General features: G+C 41.6%; 1 protein-coding gene across 3 annotated transcripts in view; it reads right to left on the bottom strand.

The window, feature by feature from the left end:
* Window positions 1-12044, bottom strand: part of FRAS1 (Fraser extracellular matrix complex subunit 1) — a 413106-nt gene that overhangs the window by 185477 nt on the left and 215585 nt on the right. For 2 of the 3 annotated variants that reach the window (XM_045790198.2, XM_045790207.2), the window contains 2 exons: window positions 11179-11319; window positions 9519-9695 (listed from right to left, as the gene is read on the bottom strand). In XM_045790198.2, coding sequence (XP_045646154.2) covers window positions 9519-9695; window positions 11179-11319 — 318 coding nt within the window. The remainder of the gene's footprint in view (window positions 1-9518; window positions 9696-11178; window positions 11320-12044) is intronic. The other variant, XM_045790212.2, reaches the window with a different exon arrangement.

The raw sequence follows: 12044 nt of genomic DNA on the forward strand, positions 1-12044 counted from the left end.
ACGTAAGAGTAAAAATCACATCTTTTCCATCTCTGTGATTTCTGCAGTACATAGCATAGTCCCTGTCCCTGGCATGTCATAAGTTCTCAATCAATGAATTTCTGCTGATTGAATGGGTGAGTTGGTAGGTAGGTGAGAGGTGGACAGGTGGATGGGAACACTAGTAACAGGCTCCTCTAGTTCTCCTATCTCTTTGTTCATTTCCTTTCAGCCTTTCTCTGTTTACGTCGGGAATACTGGAGCTTCCCAAAACTACACCCTCTGCCCTTTTTCTTCTCACTCTTGGCAAACTTATCCATGGCTTTAAAGATGACCTCCATGCTGGTGAGTCCCAAATTTATGTGTACAGCTCTGGCCTTTACTCTGAACTCCAACCACATAAATCTAACTGCCTAGGGGATATCTGTACGTGGTGTTTCACTGGTATCTCATTCCCCTTATTTCCAAAATACTACTCATTATCCACTTCCACACTCTGCCCACATCTACTTAATGCAAATTATGGCAGCACATTCCTCCTGTCCAAAATTGCATTTATTATCCACCCCCAGCCCCACATCCTACCCACTACCTCGTCTTTCCTTTGTATTCCCTGCCTCACTTGGTAGTTCCATTATTCACCAAGACACTCATGCTGAAAACCTTCGACTTTTACTTTTCCGTCACCACAACCCATCCAAAACGTGGTGATTTTTACTCCCTAAATCTCTGTCAAATCTACCCCAACTTAGCCATTCCCATGGCCCCTTAGTGCAGACCTTCAATATCGCTCATGGTGTTGATTAGTGCAGCAGCTTCCCAACCAGCCTCCCTGTTTCTCCCCATTCACCTGCTGCACAGGTAAGGGGTTGACCTGTATAAAATGCAAATTGCCCAGATTATTCTCCTACTTAAAATCTTTTAACAATTCTCCAATACCAGTAGTGTCAACTCCAAACTCCTTAGCATAGCACATAAAGCACTTCAGGACATGACTCACCCCTATGTCTCCAGTATCATTCCCCACGATTCACCACTTCGAGCTTTACACAGCAGGAATACCAAATACATCGGACTTCTCCAAAGACAGCATGCCTTTGCACTTGCTGTTTCCTTGACCTATAATGCCCTTTCCCACCTTCTGCCCTAGTGAACTGCTATTAATCCTTCGACAGGCTGATGATGTAGTTTTCTCTGTAGGTCTTTTCTCATAGTCTCTCCCCCAGACAGAGTCAGTCTCCTCTATGCTCTTTCAGGGATAGAAAGATGAGAAAGATAAAGACCATGCCTTAAGGAAAGCATAATCAAGTAAGGGAGGCTGACATCTGAACAAGGAGTTAAAAGAACATGATACATGCTGTTGTAGGGGTCAAGGGCAGGCTACTTGCACCTTGTGCCTATTGCCATTACAGTGTTGGGGAGCAAGAATTTTCCTGTCCCCTCAAGGTCCTTCTAGCTGGCCTAAGAATCAAACTGACACAAGACAGATTAACAGGAGAAAATCAAATTTAATAATGTATGTACAGGGAATCCATACAGATGCAGAAATTCCAAAGACAGGCAAAATGAGTATATATGTCATCCTAAACTAAGGAGAAGGGGTTAGGGGTCTGAGACTTCAAAGGGAAGGCATACAATCCTCAGGAAGATGAAAGAGTAAATGTTAGGTAAACATATGTTTGCTGGGCCATTCAGAAGCAATGGGACAGACAGAGGACTTTGATCAAACAGACCTTGCTAGGTTCCTCCCTATCTACCATATGCAAATTATATCATGATGCCGTTATCTATGGTGACAGCTCTCTTCCTCGTCTATCTAAATTCTTTTTGGGCAGTGGTGGGGAAGGTAAAGAGCTTTTCCTGAAACTTCTGGGTTTTGATTGCTTTTTAACTCAAAATAGTTTTTATGCCAAAGTTGCCATCTTGGGGCAGGCTGCCCTTGGCCCCTACAACAGCATGTATCATGTTCTTATAATTCCTTGTTCAGATGTCAGTGTCCCTTACTCGACCATGCTTTCCTTAATGCATGCCTTTTATCTTTTTCATCTTTCCATCCCCAAAGCTGAGCACACCCATGCTGCAAGAACAAGAAGGGAAGAGTGAAGAAGATTGAAAATTACCGGAAGGCATGCATTTGTACAGTTTATGTCAGCACTCTGGGGACTACATTAAAGAGTGTTGCTTAATACAGATGGCATGTATTTTATTCAATTAATGCAAGGGAATCCCAACTTCATAAATAATAACATAGTCTTAGCTGAGCAGGCAGACTCCTGCCCATTTATTTCTTTAATTAAAACTCTTTGCCTTAAGGCCTTTGGTGAATCTTAGCAACAACTAAATAGATCAAAATACTCATGATATACTTTTTCTTCTGATTCACCTAAAGCAAGTTAATTAACTGACCAAAATAATTGGTGAATTTCCTGTTTAAAAAGAAAGAAAATGGTGTTCCAGTCCAAGATGGTGACATGGGAGGGTCCCGAGCTTACTTCCTCCCACAGACACACCTAATCTACAGCCACACATGGAACAACTCCCTCTGAAAGAAACCTAGAAACCAGTTAACTGGTTGAGGGACTCTTACACATCAGGCAAATGAGAAAAAAAACACCTATATGGAAACAGGTAGGAAAGGCTGGGACACTCCTGCCATACCCAACCCCCACCCCCAGTGCCATACGATCAGGAAGAAACTCCCAGCTTGTCCCTTAGGAATGAAGGGTTTAGAGCCAACATGTGATGCCACAACTTTAAGAGTCCACCTGAGGGACGGGCCCCCAAAACTCTAGCTCTGAAAGGCAACGAAACCCGTAAGAAAGGAAAGTAAAGAAACATTTCTTAATGGGTTCTCAAGGACTCACAAGATGGTTATCCGCCCCCTTCCCCCAGGAGGCAGCAGTCAGAAAGGCCCATTCTTCCTGCCTCTTCCTGAAAGAGATCAATTTGCATATCTTAAAAAGTGCTGGCTAAGGGTCAGGCTTCTAATTTAATGCACACATAGAGCCCCACTGCCTGCGATCCTCTTTGTACACCTGGGAGGTGGATGCCGTATTTGTGCTTGACCTCTGTCCCAGGTCGCTAGTGTCTTCCTGGAAAGAGCTTATGCACATGTCTGGCACACCCCTGACAGCCTGGCTCTGGTGGTCAGCAAGGTTTGAGTTCACTGGTTCAATGGGACGGTAGCAAACAAAGAAACAGTTCTTAACCACCTGTCACGTCAGGGCTCAGTGCAGAGGGAACGGACAGAAACACCCATCTCCCAGTGTTCCTTTGAAAGAGGTATATCTGCCTGATGTAAAAGCTGCTACTTGAGGCTCCAGTTTCAATCAGCCTCCATTTTGGTGCTGACTGAGATCCTCCCCTTTGGGACACGGACAAGTCTTAGCACATCCTCAACTACCGGGGGCCACTAAGAACAAAGGAAGTAGCAGAAACAATCACAAAGGGTTTGAAAAACTCTCAATAGCCAGGGCTGGCTGAATAATTAAGATTCAGAGAACAGACTGGTAGTTGCTAGGTAGGAAATGGATGAAAGTGATCAAATGGCGTAAACTTCCAGATATAAGAGAAGTCTTGGGGATACAATGTTACAGCACAGTGACCATGGTTAACAATATCATAGATCTGAAAGTTACTAAGTGGTGATCACTTCCCAATATATACGTATATAGAATCATTACATTGTACACCTTAAACTAACACAATGTTATCTGTCAATTACATCTCAGTAAAACTAGAAGAAAAACAATTTTTTTTAAAAATTGATACCAAACCTGTATTAACTCTATGCACTTTTGCCCCCTGCAATAAGACCCAGCCTGAAGAGGCAATAGAAGAAGCCCTGGAAAACTTTAATTGCTCAACTTTCTCTAATGTTTACCTGACTAAAGCTCCATGATTATTCTAAGCATAATGAGAAGGATGCCAGTGCAGGAATGGGAGCCACTAGAATGTTTATTACCTCTGCATTCTTTGTTAAGCAGTTTATCTACCGACGTACTACATCAGAAGACATGTAAGTAAAATTCATTATTGCAGTATAGAGTTCACTTTTAAAAACTTGTAATTCCCTCAAAATTAGATCATCTTGAACCCTCCTGCTGAACTGTGTGGGAATGGAGAGAATCCACCATTCATTTGCCACAGAATTGGGGCAATTACATGGCTAATCTAATCATCCCGACCATGTTCAGATCCGGTCCTTGGTCACCACTGCCAAGTTGTTGACATGGTGATTGAACTGCATCATTAATTGGGAGGGCCTGGCCTGAAATTCAATTGTAAAGCTCCAGTGTGAAATGAAGAACAAGGGATCCAGGCTTGGAAAGAAGGAAATATTTCCTGAGCAACTATGTCCTGTAGTAAAGCCTAGGACCCTTGGTTGCTAAATCATCTGTTAGTTCGTTCCTTCTAAGCCTTACGTTCTCCGTCTGTAAAATGGGAGTAAATGTAAGCTTACAGATTTTTTTTGAAGATTTTATTTATTTGAGAAAGAGAGAGAGCGAGCATGCATGAGTGGGGGGAGGGGCAGAGGGAGCAGGAGAAGCAGACTCCCCGGGGAGCAGGGAGCCCAACAAGGGGCTCAATCCCAGGAGCCCGAGATCATGACCTGAGCTGAAGGCAGACGCTTAACTGAGCCACCCAGGTGCCCCAAATTTACAGAATTTCTATTAAAACTCTTGGTTGTAAGGAATTTATAAACTGTGAAGTGATACATATACACGTGTGTGTGCATAAATAACTGTAAGAATCTATGCCAAAAGATTAAAAGAGGTTATCTCAAGATTGAAGGGTTATAGGTAGGATTTACACATAAAACAAAGGATACCTAGCTAAATTTGAATTTCAGATAAACATTGAATAGCAGTTTAGAATATCTCAGGCAATATTTGGGATATACTTACACTGAAAAATTCCTTTTTTTTCTTTCTGCTAAATATTTTTATTTCTTAATCCTGCATTTTTATTTGCTAAATCTGGGTAACCTAGTAGATCTTTTTCTTTTCCTTTTCCTTTAAAGATTTTATTTGTCAGAAAGAGCGCACAAGCAGGGGGAGTGGCAGGCAGAGGGAGGAAGCAGACTCCCCGCTGAGCAAGGAGCCAGGTGCAGAACTTGAACCCAGGACCCCAGGATCATGACCTGAGCGGAAGGTAGACGCATAACCGACTGAGCTACCCAGGCGTCCCAGATGTTTTTCTTTTCTAATTTTTCTTATCTGTATTTTTTAAAGTCTTATGCATGCAATAAGAAGAAATAAAAACTGAGATTAAAAAAAAACTGCTTTAGTTATAAGTATACCGATGATAAGATGATATACTTGCTGTTTTTAATTAGAGGCTTTGCTTACTCACCTATGGTCCCTGGACCAGGGGCATCAGCCTTACCTGGAAGCATGTTATAAATGTAGAAACTCAGGCCCCACCCCAGATCTACTAAATCTGAATCCACATTTAAACAAGATTCCCAAGAGATTCCTATGAAAAGCCCTGCTCTAGACAGACCTCAACAGAAACCTAAAGCTTCAAAATAGTTGAATCCTTTACAAGAAAAACAACAACAACAACAACACGCCTCAATAACATTGTAAGGAGAATCTGAAAATGAGCTGAGTGATCTGACCTGATCCTAGGAACATTCTCAGGAGAGAGGAGAGGCCTCCCAGTGAAAAGAGCTCTGCGTCCTTTGTCCTGCCTAGCCACCCTGGGCTGCCAGGTGCAGCCACATGGGCTGCATAGTCACTAAATGACTCCAGGAGGAGCCCATCATAGGACTTAGCATGAGAACAGCACTCTGGAACTGTACAAGATCGCAGCCCCTACCCAGCTCCACCCTGGAGACTTCAGATAGATTCATGAACTCAGGGAGGCCTGGAAAACTAGGGGAGAGATGGATAAAAAAGCGAGGCATAGTTTTTTGATGTTTGGAGGTTTTGAAGGGATTGAATTTGTATTATTTTATTTGCTCAAGGGAGTGGATGGGTATTTCTTGGGTTTTGTTTTGTTTTTTTTTAATAAACTAGAATCTGTCAATGCTGACACAATCCATTAAATAGGTGAGGTGAACTCTGGATAACATTACTAAAATCGTTCTTTTATTTAATATGAAATGTTCATATTGAATAAACATGCACAGTTTTGGTTGACTACCGAAAATGCCTCCACATTGTCTTTCACAATTAGTAACGGACTGTCTTTTGTACCAGCAGTTCTAGCCACATTTTGCAAACATAGAGGCCATGTGAAAAAAAAAGCATAAGCTCAAAGCTCCATCTTCTGAAGTACCCGAGGTCATTTTTGAGAATGAGTCAAAATCACAGGACAAGCATGGCAGGTGCCCATCCTCCTCTCACCAGAGCACTTCTGCTTTGGAGCGCACCTCAGCCCACCTCTCCTTCTTCCCCATCATCCTGCTGTGGGCTTCACAGCACAGACCACTAGCCAAGTACATACCATGGGTTTTGTAGCTGCTGTTGTTATTCATTTACTTTTTATCTGTTTCTCTCACTAGAATATAAATTCCACGAGGGTAGGAATTTTGTCTGACTCATTCATGAGTGTACCCCCAGTGCCTAGACAATGCCCAGCACCGAGGGAACACTCAACAGACATTTGTGAAGGAATGAATAAAAACACACTGCTCTCCAGCTACTAATAAACAATGTTCTCTTTGGTCACTCTTTGTTAGTTTTATATTTTTTCGTCCTTCAATCATAGACTTGAATGTTAGTCAAATATCTCGACTATGTTTGTTTCATCTTCCACTAGACAATTCCTGGGTTTGTCATGTAGCTCTGAGTTCAAACTTTCATGATAACTTCTGACACCACTTCAGACTCTAAGTAAATTGCTTCTTCCTATGATGCGTCTGCTTCTTGCTTTCATTAGCTGCAGTAATATTCTAATCACTCTGTACTGCAGTCTCAGAGAGAAAAAGAGAGAGAGTTCCAGAAAATAGTTGTTTTTCTCTTCTTTATAGAAAAGCACTTGAGATCAAATGTGCTGTAAAATAAACCCTCAGTGGTACAGCCACAAAAATACTCCAACCCTTTTAAATGTTCTGCAAGGAAGCAAGGGTATTTCTGGAACGTGTGAGAAGGAGAGCCCAGTGCAGTCTCATAGGGTTCCCCAGCCTGATTGCATTGACAACACTTCGGCAGAATCAAAAATGGAACAGATTGTGGGAAGGCAGAAAGGTTTCCAGAGATATGAGATGAGTGACAGGAAACACATCAATCAACACACTTAATACTCAGATAGGGTTGGAAACAATTGGCGGTTGCACTCAGTTTCCCAATGGAATCTTGGGCAACTCAATTAACCTTTTCTGCCACATTCTCATCACTTATAAATCGAGCACAACAATCTCCATAGCAGAGATTGCATAAGGATTTGGTAATAAACGTGAGTAGACAGCTATATAGTGTGATACCTAATAATATTATGCGAACCAGCATAAAATCATGGGACCACTGGGGACTCCAGAGGTCAATCTAGACCTTTCACGTGGGACCACAATTAAACCATTCCACAGGGATTAGACTCTAATCCTTTAAAAAAGGTGTCTGTATAAAAAGATTCCCAGAAAACTCCCCTCTATTGAGGATGCCTCCTTAAATTTAAGATGTTCCCATCCCGCAGTATTAGTAGAGTGTGCTTTTGCCTCGTCAGCGACCATGCTACAGTAACAACCTGGTTTAGAGCATGGATACAGGAGTCAGGCTGACTTAGATTCCACTGGTCTCTACTCTGTGCTGGATACATGACTTTGAATAAGTTACAGCCTTAACTTCCTGAAGCCTCCACTTCTCTAAAACAGTTGTGCCACTCACCCCACAACGTTGGTGTCAGAGTGAAGTGAGAAACAAGTAAGGGACGTCTCCTAGTGTCTGACTCATGCTGTGTACCAAATCAACAGCAACATTATTTTCTGGATGGATAACCCTGGTCACTCCGAATTTTATTTACAACGTAATTTTACAAACTTTAATCATTTTTGTTTCTCTTTTCTGATCCCTCTTCAAATTCCCTATTTTTCATTTTTAATATGGTGTTCAAAATTATAGGAAGAGGCTAGCTACGCTGGGTAGCCTGGGAAGATTTTTTTCTTGACTTCTCCCAGGATCAGAGGGGAAGGCTGTGTGGTGCGTGTCTTGGGAAGGCACTGGGACTCTTAGTGACAAAGATTCCTGTGTTTCAGAAGTAGTTGTGGAAACAGAGCCGTGAAAGTTTAAGAGACCACAGAGAGTGTAGGCAACGCATATATGTGTGGAAACTAGTGTATCTGGAGAGTAAAGACCCTTCCCCTAATTTCTAGGCACTGTGTAACTTCCCTGGTGCTTGGTGTATCCCAGGGAGCAGGGGATTACCCCTATAATGTTCCTGAACACCTGAGTATTTGGACTGACATTTATAACAATTGAGCATGGGGCTTTACAATTTACCAAGAACTTTCACACTCCTAACCTCCTTTGATCCTGGCAAAAAGCCTATGTGAAAGATAATTATCCCTATTCTAATGCTGTGAATGCAAAGGCTCAGAGAGCTTAAGTGTCTGGCCTGGGGTCTCTGTATTCCAAATCTGCATACTTCCTACTATGCCATATGACTCACTGTGTCAAAACCTTTTAACTTAACCTTGAAATCTGTCATTTCCATGCGAGGGTATATTCCCATCTAAAATTGGATATTGTAGGATACAAAATTGAATCTGCAGCATGCTTACAGTTACACTGTAAAAATAAAAACTCAAAGCTATGCATAGGAAAAGACTTGGATATATTATAACAAAATGGTAAAGGCAATTACCCAAGTGGTAAATGGTGGGAGGTGGTGGACAGATTATTTTTCTACTTTTTCTACAATCCAAGTTTCCTTTAATGAACATATGTTCACAATGAAAAATGTAAGTATTGCATTGTTTTTAAAGTAGCTTGAGAGTCAAATAATTCACCCAGCAGCCAGGAAACTTCATATGGGAACAGAGAGGGGCCTCCCTAACCTCCCCTCAAATTATCTATATCTCCCCTTCATCTCCTCAGCCACTCATAGATGACCCAGCTATTGAGTCAAATTATTCAGGATGGCATCAATTCTCTGCAGATGATATGCCAGGCAATGGCAAGAATCACTTCTAAATTTTGACAGAAGTCCAGATTTTGCCCTGAAGGGGCCAATTCATATTCATTCTGGGTAGCAAATTAGAAGAAATACTAAATGGAATTCTACAATGAGCTCTGGGTCTTTCTTAGCTACTCATACTGTCTCTGAAATAATTCCTGTCTGGAACTTCTTAGAATGTAAATTTGGGGACAGTGGGGTCAATGGAACCAGCTCTCTACGATCATCTATTATTCACCAAGGGAAGAACACCAGTGGGAGTCACTCCTTTGCATGTCCATCTTCTGCTCCATCCACAAGCACCCAGGAACAATTCTTAAATGAAAAGAAAGGTCTTCTGGCTTTGTTCTCACCTCACAGGATCTCTCAAGAGCAAAGCCAGAAGCCACCTAACATTTCCTCAAATCATGCTTGCTCACCTTCACACAGGCCGGTGTTGTCCAAGTAAAACTGGGCTCTACACTGGGACAGACACTCGCCAGAGGTGATGTTTGCCCCAGACAGCTGCTCCACTTGCAGTCCTTCATCGGGCTTCTTACACTGGGCACACTGAGAGGGCTCTGGACCCACACAAGTGAGGCAAGAGGAATGACAGGCTGCCAATAAGAACAAAATGCAGAAACAATCCAAGGGTCATATATATGTTGCAACCAAGGGGAGTCCCTAATTAAATATAAACCACCTAGAAGAGTTCACCAGGTACATCCTATCAGAAAACTGCTCTCTCGTGTTCCATACATAGCACAGGGTGATAATACTCCTGAGAGGCCCAGTGAGGGTGATGTTACCTGGTTACATCTCTCAGGTTTTGTGAGGGCTGTCAAGCTGGAACATGAAAAAAACCCAGCAAACTGGACAATATTGGCTTGGTTCTCCAGATACACATTCACTGAATGATGTTTTAATATCATGGCCTAAGTTTTTTATTGAAGATTTTAAGAAGCAACCATACAAAGGCCATTACTATATTTTTTGCAAAGATGGTCAGTGCGTTATTGTCCACTACGTCAGCCATCACCCACCATATAGGCATCCAGGCAACAAAGTCCTCCGGGAATTTATGTGAGGAAAGGCTACTTTCCTAGACAAGGAAGAGCCCCCTTCGGAGGAGCAACAAGAATTTGACAATCCATCAGTTTCTTCTTTTTCTTGGCTACTGGTTGAAATCACACCCAGACAGAGTACTGGAACTATCTCATGCCCACATTTGATATAATTAACTCTTGACAAGAGCTCTTTGACATAACTAACTTTGACACAATTAACTCTATAAGAGTTCTTTAAAAGATTTCTAAATTTTCTTTTTCAGAAAATTTATTGCAGCTGCCCTGTTTTAGATATATACATATATATTTATAACATATATGTATACAAATAAATATGTATATATTTATATAAAAATTATATATGTATTTGTATATAAAAATATATACCAGTTTATATATAATAACAGATATAAATATATATAATAACATATATACAAATATATATATATACACATATATTCTTATAACTATTCTCAAACTCTTTCCCAAGGTGCCCTACATATAAATACATATAAATTAATTTCACCTAATTGAAGTGTTTGCTCCCAATGTTCTAGTTTCGAAAGACAATGATCCCACCCTCCCAATAAGCCCAAAGCCTTTTTGGCAAACAGCTATTTGAGTTTCCATTTCTCTCAGCCCAGAGGCATTGCTACTAACTCAGTTTGCTCAGCTATATCGTTAACAAAAAAAAGGTTCTTCAGGGAAAAACAAAATGAAGACTAAGAAACACATTAGCAATGCTAGCAGAAGAGGGAAAAGGAAGTAAGAGTTTGGTTTTGCCTTAATGTACGGTAAAGGAAATGACAGTCCTCTCAAGGATGGCCAGAAAAATCAGGAATCTTTGGGGTGTTGTCACAAATACTCCAATGTGATTTTTTTCAGATTATCCCTTGGCAATGAAAAAAAAAAGCACAGAATGTATACATAGCCATATAAGATACACTATAGGGAAAAGTGCACTGAAAAGTAACTTAAATCTTTGTCTCATGATGGGAACATTTCTTCAGAATGATGATGACACCAACGATACCTTTGCAGACCCCGTGGTCAGGGTAGAAGCCCTCTCCACAGCTGGACAGGCAGTGGCCTTGGCGCAGAGCCCGGGGCTGGATGCAAGCTGTGCAGTGTGAGCCCATGGGTCCAGAGCAGCTGGCACATGAATTATGACAAGCTGAGGAAGAGAGTGAGAGGGACACCATGGAACCCAGGTGACTAGGGAGCCTACTTCTCGGCTGGGCTCCTTATGTGCCAGGAAGCCCCTCCTGTGTCACTCTCAATCCCCTTTAGCTGTCACGCCAAATCAGGGGGAAAGATCTTTTAGGAAGTGGTCATATACCCAAAACTGCCTGCAGTGACACTTTACCCATCTTTTATCCATGTTTTATTATTTATTAGCTATCCTTTGTTTAGTGTTTCTATTAAGGGGTTTATATACATTGCTGCTAATCTTCATAGCAATTATGAGGTTTTGCAGATGAGAAAACTGAGGTCTTGGGAAGTTAAAAAATTTACCTAAGAGCACAGAGAAAATGAGTAGCAGTGCTGGGATTTAGCCCCAGGTGTGTCTGAACCTAAAAACCCCTACCTGAACAGGGAAGAGGGAAAAGTTTATGGGTTTGAGTGCTGGAAGCACTGGAATTTTGGCTGGCTTGTCCACTAATTTATCTATGCCCTTAGCCAAGTCAGGGTTTCTCTAGGCCTAGGCTCCTTGGCATATGCACTGTGAGGCTGGACTAAATGATCACTTAAGATACTTCTAGGTCTGACACAGGATTTTAAGGAAGAATTGTATTAAACATCTTTACATAGGACAACATCAGGCATGCATCTCTGCTGCTTTAGTCCTGGGTGGTAAGAGTGGGACATCTCGGACTCTGATTTACAGAACATACAATG

Source organism: Ursus americanus, chromosome 8, assembly GCF_024610735.1.
Source record: "Ursus americanus isolate L20-20 chromosome 8, mUrsAme1.1.p, whole genome shotgun sequence".
In the NCBI taxonomy this organism is placed as follows: Eukaryota; Metazoa; Chordata; class Mammalia; order Carnivora; family Ursidae; genus Ursus; species Ursus americanus.